Below are 18,609 nucleotides of genomic sequence, written 5' to 3' on the forward strand. Positions count from 1 at the left end.
GTGGTTTTTTACTGGGAAATATTGTTTCCATTGTTGACCCTTCAGAAGCTCCTCTAGTTGAACAGCAGGTTGCTGTTTGTCCCTGTGCCAGTTTCATATTTATCTTTCTGTTCTCATCATGCTCTCTTTTCCTTTAGCTTAAATTATTATTTTGCATGTGATACTGTATTGGTTGTTTTACTGCAGTCAAGACAAATGACAGTTTCAGTGTTTCCTAATCTGGGAAATGCACTTTATTATCAAAAATGTAATATAAAACTGGCATGATTGACTTTTGATAAACTCGTGTAGCATTTAATTGAATTTTCCGTTTACTTCAAGGCCATTCATTATCTTTCCTTGATAATTTAAGTATTGTGCAATATGTCACTAATGGGCTTTCTGTTCATGAATCACTACCAATCCCTATCCATTTCTTAAATTCAAGTGTTACCTCCATTTGCTTCCTAGCAAGTCTAGATAGTAAGTGTTTACAGAGATGGGCTAAAAGTTGACTTCAGTCAGTTTTCCACCAGCCTTTCTTGATGAAATGCTTTCCTAACTGGTCACTTCACGCTTGCTGAGCTTTTTACTTGACACAAGGGACTTGGAGTCAGGATTGTTACTAATGTTGTGACACAACATCATTCTCTAAGCAGAACTGGAAGGTGAATTCTGTTTAAACCTGTTAAGGTGATCATGTCTAGTCTTAAAGAAATATTAATATTCATGTATTTTTTTGTTGTCTTTCAGAACAATGGGTCACTTGCTTGGTGCCAGAATCATAAACAATGTTCAAAGGTATGTCCTTTTTTTTCCCCTCTCATTTAAATTACCTAATTGCTTTCAATCTCATGTCTCTAGATTAAGTGCTTTTCATCGTAGCCTGTCTTCAGAAGCATCTGTTTATATTTTATTTGGAAACCTCAACCTATAGTAAAATATCCAAAATTAAAACCATGTGATTCACTCTTTCAGGACAAAGGAATTATGTTTGAGGATAAGTATCAAGCTTGGTTAAACCAACATAATTCTGTGGTTACCAACAAACTTTACACTGGCAAAAATCTTGTGTATCATTTGTGTTCTTTCAGTATTTTTGGTCATAAGTAAAAATGTCAATCACTTTAAAATTTTCCTCCAACAGCACTGAGGTATGCCAACATTCAACATTTCATTCAGTTTGGGTATTTAATTTTTAGCCTGACACTGAATTTCTTGAAAAAATTCTTGATACAAATCCCAGTGGCTCTGCTTACTGATGCCTTGTCCCATCCTAGCACTTTAACCCTGAAAGCCTAGAGGGTCGATGAGCTAATTGTCAACTGATTCTCCTGTGCAAGAGTCTTTCTATAGTGCCTGGATAGAAGCAACAATGATTTGAGAGCTTTGGTGGGTCAAAGTGGAATTACACACTCTAGTGCTGACTGTTTGTAAATGTCATGGAATATGCATCTGTTGGAAATTCACCTGAAAATGGTGAAGGTAGTATTTTTGTCTAGTCTAATCTTCCTGAAAATGTGTTTCTACAATAACTTAGACTTTTTAACTTCAATGTTTATTCTTTATTCTGTGAAGGTTTTACTGCAAGTGGGATTAAATCCAAGTAGCATTATTCTGCGTTGTTTTAATAATGTCACCTCTTTAAATGCTGGTGCTAACCCTTGATTTTTAACACATGACAATTTCTTCTTTACATTTAAAGAGTGAGATTACTGGTTCACTGATCTAGTTTCTGTTGAAATGAATGGGATTGGAAATGGACCAATTTGTTATTGACTGTTCCATTGCAGGAAAATAAAACAAAGTTGATCACTTTTATCAGTATTAAAACCACAGTATAACAACAACAGTATAAGAAGAGAGCGGAACAATTACTGTTAGCTGTGCAATGCTGCTAAGGGTTGCACTTCTGCAATTAAGTCTCATAATTCTTAAAAAAGCCCGAGGAAACAGAGGTGCAGAGGATGTGGCTCATCATAACTGAAGTGCCTTTTAAGGAAAGTGTGGGGGTCTTACCCAGTACCACAGTGATCCTGATGTAATTTTCTTTTTTATTCATTTGTGAAGGCTGGCATGGTATCTAATCTGAAACGTTTTAAAGCAAGACAAAGGTTATAGGAACATCTCTCTGAATCGATCTCAAGTTCGTAGAATCCACTAAAGATGGATACAAGGTATTATGAATTTAAAGTTTACCTTAAGATTATATTAGTCTCTTGCAATCCGTGTAAAAATGCTACAAATTAATATTATTTTATAATACAAATATGTAATACAAAATGCAACAACATTTGCATTTTAAGTTTTAAATTACTTAAGGTAACATGACTGTAAAGTATATGTTATGTTTTCATTCTTTCGTAGGAAGGTGATACATTTTCCTTAAGAAAGCAGCTTTAATATATTTAGAAAAAGAAATAAATATAAACTTGATCAAATTGTTAGCAGAGCTGAACATTAGCAGAATGTTTTCTTATTTCAGGCAAGCTTTGGTGTTCTGTGTTTTGCAATGCAAAGTCAAACAATTGCATTACCTAACTGAAACCTTCAAAGCAGTGCAGGGGATTGAGTTAACCCTTTAAAAATGCAAATTCCTTTCACTGATTCTCAGCACCTCAGTGGAGGAGTTTTATGAGTGTGATTCTGCTAAATACCTCAGATGACATTTTTTTCTAAGGGATTCTCCCAGAGTCCACCTTTATTTTGTGGTTGTGATGTTTAGTGACAGCTTTTTGAGGTAATTTATGGTAAAGTGCAGATGACAGCAAACATCCAGCTACTTTGTTAGCAGGCGGACTTTGAAACAGAAGCACCTTTTGTTTGCACATGGTTGATACATGGTGGAGAAATTTATTGTATCAGACAATAGCTGATACAGCAATAAAAGATGATGTAGTGAATTTAGTAACTTTTCTATTATTTTACTCTTTCATAGAACAATTTGTAAGGTGGAAAAGGTACAGTGTAGTCCGCCTTCTTACTTGTAACATAATCAATCCCAATTTTATTTTAGAAGCATTTTTTTCGTTCCAAGGACAGACAGTAACCTGTAAAAGTTCTGGATGGGAGGTGAAGCTATGAAGAAAATATTATCATAAAGCATCCAATACATGTGTTTTTGCATGTGTTTTCTCCTCATGGCAGACACCTTTGCTGTCTATTTTGGCTTCAGTTTGCCTAGACCTGAGCTGGGAAAAAGCTGTTCTAAAGTCTCTGTCCATTATTCTCTGAGAGTAAGATCAGTCTGACATAAAATTCTGTGGAAATTTTGTAGCCACAATATTGTACATAATAATAGAATAACTGGGAAAAATACCGTAATACTAGAATACAATGAAAATTATTTTTTTTCTCATGGAAGTCTGTGGTCTTTATATTTAGGGATACTTCTGTAGTTGAAGATAGCTATTGATAAGATATTGTTCAAGTTCGTTTGGTCAGTGAAGTACCTCTAAAGTTAATTCAAGATATTATACTATTGTCCTCTAGTACAAGTGTAGACAATGACTATTAGTTTGAAGATGAATACCTTTGAGAACTATTAATTTTTCAAAGAGGTGCAAATCTAATGAACTAAAATGGTTTTAGCTTTCACAGGAACAGATCACTACTTACATTCCAAATGGCTATTTATTTTTGTTATTTTAATGGAGCAAGTCAAAAAAGCACGACTGTGAGCAGCAAAATATTCACCAATGACTTTATATGTGATATAATTTAATAAGATCTCACTAGAGGTCTGTTTTACAAGACAAAAACACAAGAGAGCTCCTGAATATTTATCCTATTTTGACACGAGGTGGGTAATTTCAATATGTTAAAAGTACTTTGTTATAATTAGGACAGCTATAGGATCTTTAAATAAATTGCCATTTTTGGTTGCAGTAGTTATTTATTCACTGCCATCAGGTACTCCTGCTTGTCTGCTTGTACAGAGTTAAAGCAGACTAAGGGCTTTACTGGGATTCTGTCAATTGCCCGGTTGGCTTCCACTGTGAATATGAGTGTTGAGGTAAAATTGACACTGGAGTCAGTGAAGTTTGCTGTGAACTTCTTTGGAAATAGATTTGAAAACAAATTTTTTTTGTCTAACTTTGTCCATAGTTCTATTGTTTTGTTTGACCTTATGCCCTTCATATTATTTTATAGTTTTGTCTTTCTTTTTTTTTTATGTTTTGCTCTTTTCTACTGTGCTCATTCTTCTCTCTTGTACTTTATAGTGGGTATTTGGTTTTCGTTTTTTTTTTTTTTTTTTAAATCTCGTGGTCTCAGAAGAATAAGAATTTTTATTAGAAATTGAATGGTAAAAATCTTTTTTTTCCCTTTAATTATAGTAGATATCTGATGTATTTCAATATCTTATAGTCCCTAAAAAAATATACTTTGACATTGAAGTTTAGTTTAAGGTTTAGACATTTTTCTACAATTTGTCCAGGAGAAAAGTGTTTGGTACTGTTGGTTAGAATTAAAATAATGTCAGAGAATTATTGTACACACAGACTAACGTATTTTTATGTGACAACATCCATATGTTGTTTGTATATTGATAAAACCAGTGAATATTAATCCAATAATTATTTGGTCCTGAAATTGGTTCTTTTAATCTTTTAATATTCAATATGTTAAAAATGAAGCTGAGTCTTGAAAACCTGGTGATTTTTTCTTTGGAAATCAGAGCAACAGAATAGACTAGAACATTTCAGTTGGAAGTGACGTACAACAATCATCAAGTCCAATAGCCTGACCAGTTCAGAACTGACCAGAAGTTAAAGCAGGTTGTTAAGGGCATTGTCGGAATGCCTCTTAAACAGTGACAGCCTTGGGGCATCGACCACCTCTCTAGGAAGCCTGTTCCAGTGTTTGACCACCCTCTCGGTTAAAGAAATGCTTCCTGATGTCCGGTCTAAACCTCCCTTGGCAAAGCTTTGGCCATTCCCACACATCCTGTCACTGGTACCAGGGAGAAGAGCTCAGCACCTCCCTCTCCACTTCCCCTCCTCAGGAAGCTGTAGAGAGCAATGAGGTCACCCCTTAGCCTCCTTTTCTCCAAACTAGACAAGCCCAAAGTCCTCAGCTGCTCCTCATAGGACATTCCTTCCAGCCCTTCCACCAGCTTTGTTGCCCTCCTCTGGACTCATTCAAGGACCTTCACATCCTTCTTAAATTGTGGGGCTCAGGAATGCACACAGTACTAAAGGTGAGGCTGCACCAATACTGAATACAGCAGAATAATCACCTCTTTTGACCGGCTGGTTATGCTGTGTTTGATGCACCCCAGGATGTGGTTTGCCCTCTTGGCTGCCAGGGCACACTGCTGACTCCTACTGAGTCTGCTGTCGACCAGCACCCCCAGAACCCTTTCTGCAGGGCTGCTCTCCAGCCGCTCCTCTCCCCATTTATACATGTGCCTGGCATTACTCTGTCCTAGGTGCAGAATTCGGCATTTTGACTTGTTAAATTTCATCCCATTAATCATAGCTCAATGCTCCAATCTATGTAGATCCCTCTGCAAGGCCTCTTGTCCTTTGAGAGATTCAACAGCACCTCCCAGTTTGGTATCATCAGCAAACTTGCTCATGGTGCATTCAACTCTTGCATTCCGTTCATTGATAAATATATTGAGCAGAATTGGCCCTAGAATTGGACCCCGAGGAACACGGCTGGTGACCACTTGCTAGCCAGATGTAACCCTATTCACTACAACCCTGTGAGCTCTTCCCTTCAGCCAGTTCTTCACCCACTGCACTGTGAACCTGCTCAACTCACAGTTGAACAACTAGTCCAGAAGGATGCTGTGAGGGACAGTATCAAAAGTCTTACTAAAATCCAAAAAAACTGCATCCACCACCTTCCATTCATCCACTAGACCTACCTATCAAGGTAGTTAAACAAGACTTTCACTTTGTAAACCCATGTTAACTGTGCGTGATGATTGCATTATTATTTAAATGCCTTTCAATAACATGCAGTATAATCTTCTGCATAATTTTTCCAGGAACGGAGGTTAGACTAACAGGTCTGTAGTTCCCTGCGTCTTCCCTCATGCCCTGCTTGTAAATTGGCATAACATTGGCTTGCTTCCAATCAACAGGCAACTCCCCAGACTCCCAAGACCTTTGGCAGATGATTGAGAGGGGTCCTGCCATGACATCTGCTAGCTCCTTCAGTACTCTGGGATGAATCTTATCAGGCCCCATGGACTTGTGAACATTCAGCTTATGCAGCTGGTCCCTTACATTTTCAGTGTCCACAAATGGAAAGTCACTGTTCCCACACTCATGGTCCTCTGACTCAGGGGACTGGGCAGCCTAAGGTCTATCAGTATTATTAAAGACTGTGGCAAAAAATGCATTGAATGTCTCTGCTTTTTCTGCATCCCTATTTGTCAGATGACCGTCTTCAACAGGTATCGGTCCAATGTTTTCTTTAGACCTCCTCTTGCTATCAATGTACTTAAAAAAGCCTTTCTTGTTGTCTGACACAACATTGGCCAGTGTCAACTCTAATTAAGCTTTGGCCTTTCATGTCTTCTCACTGCATATATGAACCATGGCTCTGTAATCTTCCTGTAAAACTTGACCTTGCTTCCAGAGATTGTACAGTTTCTTTTTTCCTCTTGAGCTTCATAAGGAATTCACTGTTCAGCCAAGCTGGTCTTCTGCCCCTCTTGCTTGACTTACAAGACAGTCGAATTGCCTGCATCTGTGCTTCTAAAAGGTGGTTCTTAAAAACTGACCAACACTTGTGAACTCCTAAGCCATCAAAAGCAGATTCCTAGGGTACTCTGCTAAATAGCTCCCTGAATATCTTGAAGTTTGCTCTCCTGAAGTCCAGGGTAGCAACTCTGCTGTCCTTTTTTTCTCATTACACTGAGAAACTCAACCATTTCATGATCACTGTGGCCCAGACAGCCACCTACCATCACATCCCTCATAAGTCCTTCTCTATTCGCAAATAGCAAGTCCAGGAGGGCATCTTTCCTAGTTGGCTTACTGAGAACTTGACAAGAAGTTATCTCCCACAAACTTTAAGAATTTCCCAGACCTGCTCATCACAGCCATATGATATTCTCAGTTGATATCTGGGAAGTTGAAATCTCCCATAAGAACAAGGGCTACCGATACAGAGATTTCTCCTAATTGCCTATAGAATAACTCATCAGTGCTTACATCCTGGCTGGGCGATCGGTAGAAGACACTCACTACACCATCTGCTTTGTTTTCTGTCCCCCTAATCCTTACTCAGAGGCTCTCAACCACTTCATCACTAACTGTAAGGGCTGTGCAGTCAGACCTCTCCCTTACATGTAGTGCGAGACCTCCACCTTGCCTGCCTTGCCTATCTCTCCTGAACAACCTGTAGCTTTCCATCCCAGCACTCCAATCATGGCTCTCGTTCCCCCAAGTCTCACTAATACCAACAATATTATAGTTCTGGGAACTAACCAATGCTTCCCGTTCATCCTGTTTCTTTCTCATACTGCGTGCGTTGGTGTACAAGCATTTCAGATATGCCCCTGAGCCCTCCGTGCTCCCAGAAGCAGAGTAGCATAAATGTTCCCACTAGCATTGCCACCCTCATTAGGATTGATACTACATATGTAGGTATGCAAATAAGATCTACTTTGGGCTTATTCCTCCTTTTCCTTCTGATTAATCATGTGTTCTATGATATCTCATACTCTGAGTTACCTAAGTAAATAAGGTGACCTAAGTAATAAGAAGTGTTCAAGGCCAGGTTGGATGGGGCTTTGCCTAACCTGGTCTAGCGGAAGGTGTCTCTGCTCATGGCAGTGGAGGTTGGAACTAGATGATCTTTAAGGTCCCTTCCAACCCAAACCAGTCTATGATTCTATGAATTATTTTAAAGTGTTATGAAGTACAGGTTATATACATGAAGAAGTAGTGTCTGTAATGTATTGATCTCATCTAACATATAATAATCTAATCTGTTATTTCAGTTTAAAGAATTCAGCTTGTTTCCAACACAGGTAGTCGGTTGGCTTTGATACACATTTGTAACCCTCATTATTACTGGAAAAGTTCCCTCTAAATGATAACATGTAGGAAAAAACCCTTTTTTTTTTCTTTTTTCTTGAGTATACTGGCAGCTGTTAGGGAGGAAAGAGTAGGCTAGATCAGGGTTTAAAATCCTGTTGGTTGAATAAACAGAGTGTCTAAACCAAAATGTCTAGCTCTGCTGTTGAAAAACATTCGTGACACTTTTTGTTAGAGATTTGTTTATCATTTGTCAAAGCGATAGGTCTCAGAACATTTTTCCTTTTTCTTCTCTAAGATAGATTTTATAAATAAAAGTCACATAATGAAACCTGTATGGATTCTAGCTCTTTCTGCAAGCGTAATTCTCATTGACATTAATGAGAAATTCTGAGTAGAGAGATCTGTGTTCAGTGTTGATAGAAGAATTTTACCCAAATACGATTGTTATTAGATTTGTGTTTTTCGGAGCGAATCTTATACATCTTGCGATTCCCAATGTTCGTAAAGGTAGAAAATAGTATTCTTGTTTTTATCCTTATTATCTGGCAATTTCATTATATTGCTTCTTAAAATGAAATACAGTTTACTTAGTGGGTTTAGGAGAAAAGCAGGAAACATCCACCCATTTTCACAACTGTATTTTTTTTAATGCATATTAACCCACTGACTATATACATATCCTGACTGCACACAGATGGAGGGTATGTTCACAGAATCACAGAATGTTAGGGATCGGAAGGGACCTCGAAAGATCATCTAGTCCAGTCCCCCTGCCGGAGCAGGATTACCTAGATCATATCACACAGGAACGCGTCCAGGTGGGTTTTGAATGTCTCCAGAGAAGAAGACTCCACAACCTCTCTGGGCAGCCTGTTCCAGTGTTCAGGTACCCTCACTGTAAAGAAGTTTTTCCTCATTTATGTGGAACCTCCTGTGTTCCAGCTTGCACCCATTGCCCCTTGTCCTGTCAAGGGATGTCACTGAGAAGAGCCTGGCTCCATCCTCTTGACACTTGCCCTTTACATATTTATAAACATTAATGAGGTCACCCCTCAGTCTCCTCTTCTCCAAGCTAAAGAGACCCAACTCCCTCAGCCTCTCCTCATAAGGGAGATGTTCCACTCCCTTAATCATCTTCGTGGCTCTGCGCTGGACTCTCTCTAGCAGTTCCCTGTCCTTCTTGAACTGAGGGGCCCAGAACTGGACACAATATTCCAGATGCGGCCTCACCAGGGCAGAGTAGAGGGGGAGGAGAACCTCTCTTGACCTGCTAACCACACCCCTTCTAATACACCCCAGGATGCCATTGGCCTTCTTGGCCACAAGGGCACACTGCTGGCTCATGGTCATCCTGCTGTCCACTAGGACCCCCAGGTCCCTTTCCCCTACGCTGCTCTCCAACAGGTCTGCCCCCAACTTGTGCTGGTACATGGGGTTGTTCTTGCCCAGATGCAGGACTCTACACTTGCCCTTGTTATATTTCATTAAATTTCTCCCCGCCCAACTCTCCAGCCTGTCCAGGTCTCTCTGAATGGCTGCGCAGCCTTCCGGTGTGTCAGCCACTCCTCCGAGTTTTGTGTCATCAGCGAACTTGCTGACAGTGCACTCTATTCCCTCATCCAAGTCATTAATGAATATATTGAATAGTACTGAATATATATATATTCAGTATATGAATATATATGAATATATATATGAATATATATATTGAATGTTGAATATATTGAATGTTGCACTGCTCTTGTTTACTTTGACCAGTAACTTCCCCTTTATGCAATCCACTTGAACTAAAGAATTACAGTAATCATTAAATTTGTTGATCAACCTCCCACTAACATCTATGTGTGGATTAAGGTACTACTTGATGTGTGAAATACTATCAGAGTCTGGCCCAATAAAATAGTCTGCAAGGACAGCTCAAGTACTTCAAGGATAACGATGTCGTGCTGGAAGTTTGCTCTTTTTGTACAGTGGCAATAAACTGTTTTATGTTGTGTTTTGAATTCCCCCACTGACTTCACCTTTGCTGTTGGATTTAACTTTAAAATCTTTACATAATTCTTGTTTACAACTTTACCTCTCCTCAACTTATCCTCTGAAAATCTTTATGTGGTGTTTTACCTCTCTCTCTCCACTAGTGTCACTATTCTGTAAGCCCATCTACCTGTTTCTTACAAATCTACCAAGGAATCACTGAATTGTTTAGGTTGGAATGAACCTCTTGAGATTTTCTAGTGCCCCCGCCCCCTCCTCAAGCAGGGTCAGCTAGAGCAGGTTGTCAGGAATCACGTCCAGTTGGGTTTTGAGATGTAGACCACAACCTCTCTGGGCAACCTGTTCCAGTGTTTGACCACCTGTGCAGTAAAGAAGTTTTTGTATTTCCTATGTTTTAATTTGTGCCCATTGCCTCTTGTCTGGTCTGTGGACGTGACTGAGAAGAGCCTGGTTCCCTCTTCTTCATTGCTTCCCATCAGGTATTTATAAACCAGGGTAAGAAACCCCCGAACCTTTTTCTTTCCAGGCTGAACAATCCCAGTTCTCTTGAGTTTCTCTGTTTTCTTCTTTTCTGCTTGTGCTTTCTAAGCACAAAATGACTCCTGCCTGTCATTCACAAAGCTCTTGTCTTGCCCTTAAAATCCCACTGCCTTCTGTCATCTTATTAACAGAGAGTCTTACTAAACTGTGTGTAAATGCATAGCATTTGCTGTTCCTGCTCCATTTTGCCAGTTTGCTTTTACGGTGTGAGCTCCATAGTGCCGAAGCTGTTCTTCTCAAGTACTTGGAAGTGCTGAGCCCGTAACAGGTGCTTCCCTATAAAAACAACAGTAATAGTCGAATGCTAGTGAGAATAACATGAAATGACAAAGTGCCCTACATTGATGCTGGTTTAGTGAAAAATGTATTTTAGCCCTAAGGGAGGGCAAAATGACTGGGAAAGGCATTTCAAGAGAGTTTGTGAAGTAGAGATAATTTTTTTTTTACAGCTCCTTACACAAGTTTTTCTTTTTGTAAGCAACTGAAAGTCAAAAGACCAGCAGGCATAATTTAGAGCTGCATGTGCAGTGGCATTTACAAGGACTGGAGATAAATGGGGATCATCATAATGCACTGTGAATTGCAATACAACTTTCTTATTCCCAGCAGCCAAGGCAGTGGTCCCTGATTGATTGATTCTGCAAAAAGGCTGAAAGGCTATTTTTTTGACTTTTCAGAACTGAGAGGAAAACGTGAAAATAAAGATAAATAATTTTACAAATGCTGCAGCCAAATAAACATACTGTTTCAAAAAGACAACTCTGATTTCTTTTTAGAATAATCACACTCCTGAATTCGGTCTGTGAGCAATTGTTCCAGGCTTCCAGCTGAGCTCTTTCCAAAGATAATGCAGGTGGAAAGATGAGTTAATGGTTTAAACAATTAGAGATTTGATGCACTCTTCCATCTGTCAAAGCCCACTGAAATGAAAGCTCACAGTTTTAATTTGTGCCTCCAGCATCTAACTCAATCTGAAATGGTGTCAGCGATTTGCCCTGCCCACAGTACTGTCATTCTTATGGTAAGCATTCTGTGCACACATGCTGGGAGACTTTTATCAAACATATTAGTGTGCATTTGAGAGATCATTAGCCTGAAGTAGCCGGAACATTCCAGGTTTCTTAGCCTGGAAACTCACATCTCTGCTGGAAAGTATGTTGAGCCACTGTTATTTACACAAGAAAGCTACAGCAGGATAGGGATAGCTTTGTAAAATTTAAGAGGAATAGGTTCTTGGTATTGTGAATCTATGGTGATTTAAGTACCACCCATGAGAGGATGAGATAATGGACATTTTGATTTTTGGCTAGAAAGTAAGAATGAATAAAAATTTCTTTCTTGATCTGCTAGACAGAGTGTTTTTCTTTCATCTAGTAAAAGATAAGGTAAAACCATTTAATAGAACAGAGTTAGTAAGAATAGGTCAGATTATTGGTGTACTAAATAGATAAAATAATGCTGAGCATGTAAGAAATAAGAACGCAGATGTCATACTGATTGCTTGCATTCTTATGGATGATTTGATTTTCTTATTATATAAATCAATAAAAAGGTAGAGGGGGCTTAGAGAACCATAGTGATTAGGTGATTAAAGCTGAACTAGCTGAGAAATAGGTTGACTGAAGTTTCTGGTTATTTGTGTTTGGGGAGACAGAAGAAAGAGCTTTGTGATTCAGTGTTTATATTTATACAAAAGCATTAGTGTATAAATGTGCTGTGATGACAGGAATCCCTTTGTTCTCTCAGGGCCTTGAGAACTGACAAACAGAGTTAAAATTCAAACATTGTTTACAGTACTTTGTAATCCTCTGATGTATTGCTCTATATTCGTAAATATCAAGTTTTATTTTTTGGGTATCAAAAAAACAGTTGTATTAGAACATGGGGCACTGAAATAAGTGGAAATGAAGAAAGATCATATTCTTCACAGTTGCCGTGCTGAATCACATCAGTCATTCTTCCAGTCTAATACTGTGTTACCATCTAGATTTTCCACAGATAAGTAAACCTGCAGGTGTGGAATAACCTGCTGCTAGAAAAAACTTACTTAAGCCCTATTACTTGGTTTTAGGTAGTACTGTGAAACATAAAGGGTATGTCCTTTCCCAGACACTAGTTTTGGTTTCACAGCTCTTACCGTTTATTGGTTTGTTCAACTTAGATGTTTTTGTCTCAAAGAATAGACCTCAGGGCTTGACACAAGTTGTTTTGCTTCGCCTTCACTCTGAATAATCCTGCCAATAACTTTCTGTCTCTAGGACAAATGGTTAGAATCAAGTTATTTTCATTTTTCATAGAACAGTTTGGGTTGGAAGGGACCTTTAAAGGTTGTCTAGTCCAACCTCCCTGCAATGAGCAAGGACATCTTCAACGAGATCAAGTTGCTCAGAGCCCCGTCCAGCCTGACCTTGAATGTTTCCAGGGCTGGGGTGTCTACCACATCTCTGGGCAACCTGTTCCAGTGTTTCACCGCCATCACTGTAAAAAATTTCTTCCTTTTATCTAGTCTGAATCTATGCTCTTTTAATTTGAAACCATTACACCTTGTCCTATCACAACAGGCCCTACTAAAAAGTCTGTCCCCATCTTACTCATAAGCCTCCTTTAAGTATTGAAAAGCAGCAGTAAGATCTTCTCAGAGCCACCTTATCTTCAGGCTAAACAACCTCAACTCTCTCAGCCTTTCTTCATAGGAGAGGTGTTCCATCCCTCTGATCACTGGCCATTTTGTGTGATCATTTTCTTCTGCTAAAAGATTATCAGCACTGCTAGAGCCCTTAGGATGGGTAGGGAGGAAAGAATCATACTGGTTGACTGTCCCTGTGCCCCAGGTTTTCATTGATGCAGAATTCTGCTGTGTTTCTCATTGATCTTCAACGTGGGTTTATAGAAAACGTTGGCTCTTTTGGAGCTTACTTTTCTGGCCAGTTTTATCTGGTGTGCTTGCTAATGGAGATAAGCAAGTCTGATCACTGTACTGATTGAAATTTGAACTACTGAATACTGAGCAGACTGAGCCAATGCTGAGCGTAACCAGCCAAAGATTAAGTAGCCCTCTTTCACGGAGAAAGGACACAAAATTGTCATTAATGACTGAATTGTGCCAACACTGGCTTTGAGAATAATAGCATAGCAGTCTCAATTCCAGTCCCAAAAATGCAAATGCTGGCTTTAGATCTTAAGTCTGCATGCTCTACACTATACACAGACATACACTACAGTTAAAGGGAGAAATGTGTGCATGAGTGCGTGCACACACACGCATACCCGACAGTTATTTATTGAAGCTGGCATGCTGAAGCACTAAATGCTTCTTTAACTTAGGTTTTTCTGCTTCAGTGAACACTGTTCAGGATCCAGGGATATTCAGACTGCAGAACCCTTTATTTAGAGGTATTTGAGCACAAAAATAATCCCTTCCTCAAAACTTGGAAATAGCAATAGAACTATGCAGCCTAATCAACTGTAATTTTTTGTCATCTAGAAAGCAGTTGATTAAGCAACATCTAGCAGAAGGCCAATCATTACTGGAGCAACACTGGTCAGACAGTAAAGACAGACAGTACTGCTAAGACTAAGGAAAATTAGCAGTGAATTTGCTTGAAAGCAAGCAACAGATTTATCCTTTTAAATCTTTAGAGTTTTCCCAGTTCTCTCACCACTCAGTTTGCTCAAACCTTGTACATAACTTTTTTCTCATCTTTCAATAACTTTGCACTCTATGTGCAGAGGGAAATACATAACATGGAAGTGTATTTGAGATTTTGATTTCCCAAATACAATCTATTTCCCTAAGCTCAGCTGCATGAATTACTATTCGGGAATTTTAATAGCTCAAGTCAGAGAATCTATACAAAATTTATAACTTTGCAGTTGAGATCAGAATCTTAATTTTATCTTATTAAATTACATTTCATTAACCTAATTAATTCTTGGTGCAAAACAGGCTGTAATAGTCTGTTTAAATGTATGGTCCTTTTCTCCTCTTGTGGGAGACAACTGCAGAGTTAGATCAAATATAGCTCTAGTTAAGTGACAAAGACAAAATGTGCTTGCATTGACCTTTAATGTAGTAATAAAATATATTCAAGCCACTGTAAAGGGACAGAGCTTGAAAACGAGATGCATGTCTGTATCTTAGCCTTGATTGTAAAAGGAGTTTTGCTTGATTAGACCCAGGGCATTAGTCAAAACCCACTGAAGTAAGGAATACTGACTTTACACAAGTTTTATATCTATCCATAAGGCAAGATTGTGCCTTTTCAAGTGACCTACCTTGGAGTTTCTCCATTACCATAATATTGAAGGAGATACAAAAATACGTGCTTTTGTTGATGTCCAGGATACTGCGCTGAGAGGAAGACAACTGTCTTTGAGGCACACAGGCAAGAATGTAAGCGCCCTTTTCTCCACACACTCGTTGAGTTGTAAGGACAGCATTGAGCTGGAAGTGGGAGATATGACTGTTTTCCACTTTTGAGTACCTGTGAAGATTTGGGAAGCTATCTGAGCATAGAAGCATGGTCTGCCCTAAAACAGAAATTGGAGGTTTTGTTTTGTAACACTTAAGTATGATATTTAATCAGGCATTAAAGAGTTAATTGCCTTTTAGCACTGTCTGTATATTAGAATAACTCTCTTTACACAACAAAAATGTTTCTGAGAAGGTGCAGTGTTAGAGTTGTGTTTGTGCCATGGATTTTAAGCAGATCTCGTAATTGAGTTTCCTTAGAAAGTTTTGCTTAAAGTCAGCTTGGGATATAGGCTCAGGTTAACAGGTCAAACAGGTAACTGGTTTTGATGGTTCTTCCATAATAATTACACCTACTATATGGATTACAAACATGCATTCTGATTTTAGGCAAATCAAATGTTTTTAGCTATTTCAATGGCCTGAAGAATTTAAACACACAGAGGCAGCATAGAACTATACATATGCCAATCTCCAAAAGTGAGATAGTGACAGGAAAACACCGGGCCTGTTTTTGAATACCGTAACTTTTCTAGGGTCACTTATGTATCTGCAATTGGGTCTAAAGGCTACTTCCTACAGTCTAATTTAAAACTGGTTTGCATCCTCATTTTATACAAGTGAACAATTGCGTGGGGTGAAGGGAAAAACTGAAGGGGAAAATCACAGCCATATTTCTTGAATGTTGACATACATATTTAATGTGTATGGGAAATTTGAAGAGGTATTTTTTGTTCATGTTCAACATAAGGAGTTCCCCATGCAGGAATACCAGCAGGATCCATTACAATGAAGTGAAAGAAGACAAAGGATAACTATTCAGCATTGTACTATTTTTATGCATGTATGCATAAAAGGGATTTCCTTTTTCAGGAAGGTGTTTTCAGCTTATGCATTTAGGTATGAAAGGATTGCCATAATTAATTCTGGAAAGGGATTCTTCCTTTGGAGTGTGAACCAGGAGACTGAGTTATGAACAAGGATCTTTATCGCAGAATATCTAACGTTGTGCTTGCTTTAAGATGTAAAACCTGTGGATTCCAAGAAATGTCAGAGTTTGCAACCTCTGACTTTGGATAAAGAAAACAGGTGCCTATGTTTTTTTCTCACAGAGGTAATATTGTTGTATCCAAAATATATTAAATCTAAATATCCACAATAAATCAGGGCATGAGCAGGTAAAGAAAATTGAGTTACAGCACTTGGGACTTGAACTGCACCCTCTGAAGATAGTAGGAATTTTCCAGAGTTAGGAATGCAGAATCAATTTTTAAAGCAGTTTCATATTAGGAATGAAATATCTCAAATTTTATAGTTTATGTATAACATTTAGCTATATTGTTAATAACTGAGTTTTGAACTCCTTTGGGAGGGAAATAGACTCATTTTTGTTTTACGTAAATACGAACACCCTGTTAGTCCTAGTAAACAATGAAGATATTGGTTAAACAGTAGTTGCCACTTTATCGTTGTTTTCAACTTATGTCCACTTGAATCAGGCTTTAGCATCATGTGCGTTCTTATGAGTTGCTCTTCCTAATGTCTGTAATTCTTTCAGTTTGGCCTGAGAGTACAATACAGAGCCCCAAACATGACCCTGGCTTGGTTCATGCAGCTGCTGTTAGGAGGAAAACTAACTGTGCCTACTTCTGGGTGGCAGGAGTGCTCGTGGGAGGTATGGTCAGGCCCAGCAGGCAGAGATCAGTCTGGCTACAGTTGTTAATTTTTATTTGGATCTGGACCATGTTGTTGAGTGGTATCTGAAGTTATCATTATTCACTCACCAAGTGGCAGGTATAAAGCTCCTAAAGGGCTATGAGCAAGGGAGGGAATTGGAGTCTTTCGGGTGACATTTTTGGAAGCTTAGGAGTTGTAGCTGTAAGGATGCACTGAGGCAATGAGAGCTGATGAGTAACTATTTAAATCAATAGAAACATTACCAAATCTGTCTTTGCCACCTTGGAGGATCATCAGCTCAGCAAATATTTCTTAAACAACTGCTGGTGTCTCAGAGAAAATCTCCACCATATTTCTGCTGGAGATCTGTTCTGCCCATATATTATTTAGGGCTCTATTTTCCTACCATTATTTATTAGTGAAGGTATCTGCATGACAGAAGTATTGTGTTTCATTAGAGCTCAGCTGTTCTTGCTGCACAATTTCCTCATCCAAAATCATCTTTCACTTTGCGTCATCATACACAACTTCTACCATAACTGTGACCTACATTTTTTGGTGGGGTCATGATACAGAAAATAATCAGCTTTTAATCACTGATTTTCTTCAAAAGATGAATTTAAATCTTTTGGTTTCATAACTGAATATTTTAAAATTAATCTATAGTTACATAATACATTTGAATAACAAATGAGTGTTTAAAAAAAAATAAGAGATTTAGTTGGTAGCTTTCTTGCCTTGTTTTCTCCTTTTAATTTCTACCCCTACCATTAAATAAACTGAAACCAGGAGAACTAAAATGTAGCTTTATTGTGTGGAAATACATTTTTTGTTAAAGGATAATAGTGGTACGTAAAATCACAATATGTGCTTCATTCAAAGTAATACCTGGCTGTAGGGGAAATCATCTGATTTTCATGTTTCCTAGATTTAATAAGGGTTCGAAAGTATTGCAGAAAGAAGAATTTAATTCCTTAAATGGCAAATAAGTAGGTCATCATCATCTTCAGGCAAAGGCTTATTTGTCCTCATTATTCCTCATTATTCGTTGGTCCAAAATTATGCAAATTCATTTTATAATACACTTGAAAGTAGTTACTGTAAGGAAGTGGGTGTATAAATGTGCAGTTCTTTAAAGATATCCTTTTAATTTTTTTCCAGACAACAACAACAGCAAAATAGATTGCTTGCAAACACTGTTCATATACATGAATGTTTTTAATCACTAATATGGGAAGTTTGAATTAATTAGAAGTTCAACCCTTCTTCCCTGTTTTTACTGCTTCAGTGGTAAAAAGATTGTCAGATGTAATACTAATTTAAAAGTGTTTGTGAAGCATAGGACATGCTTAATGGCTATTTAAACTTATACTTTTGGCAGATCATGTCAAAATGTTAAAGATATTGGCGGTATTCTGTAAAAGAAATAGTAAGAGGACAGCATGGTGTTGAAGGGGCAGTGAACAGGCAGCATAGTAGTGTAGGCAGATCACATACGCACATCTTTGCCAAAAAATGACAGGGATCATTTCTGCCTTCCCAGCAGGATCCTTCTAGTGGAGGCTTGTTGCACCTATGCCATCTGCCTACAAAATCTTCTCCTTGTTAGAAAATGAACTGTGGTTTTACTTCTCTAACTTACCTTTATTAAAAAAATGAAGTTGGTCACTATGGAATTAAAAAAAGAAAGAAGAACTTGTTTCATAATAATTTGAAGGGTTTTTCCCCTCCTGAGTTGTCACAATTTTCTGGGTAGATCAGTGCAATTCAAACAGATGCATGTGTGGCAAGTGTGTTTTGTGTTTGCAGAGAAACTTACTTGATTCATCTGTTAGTTCAGAGTGACATTTTAAGTGCATTACAGTTTGGGTTTTGCTTCTTTTCTGGGGAAAGGCTGAAATACCTCAGTACAGTTGTACTTTTTATTGTAGTTTTATCAAACAG

General features: G+C 38.3%; 1 protein-coding gene across 2 annotated transcripts in view; it reads left to right on the top strand.

Moving 5' to 3' along the window:
- ANOS1 (anosmin 1) overlaps positions 1-18,609 on the top strand; it is a 152,372-nt gene that overhangs the window by 28,160 nt on the left and 105,603 nt on the right. For both annotated transcript variants that reach the window (XM_068395194.1, XM_068395193.1), the window contains exon 2: positions 733-780. In XM_068395194.1, coding sequence (XP_068251295.1) covers positions 733-780 — 48 coding nt within the window. The remainder of the gene's footprint in view (positions 1-732; positions 781-18,609) is intronic.

The sequence above is a fragment of the Nyctibius grandis genome, chromosome 2, assembly GCF_013368605.1.
Source record: "Nyctibius grandis isolate bNycGra1 chromosome 2, bNycGra1.pri, whole genome shotgun sequence".
Taxonomy (NCBI): Eukaryota; Metazoa; Chordata; class Aves; order Nyctibiiformes; family Nyctibiidae; genus Nyctibius; species Nyctibius grandis.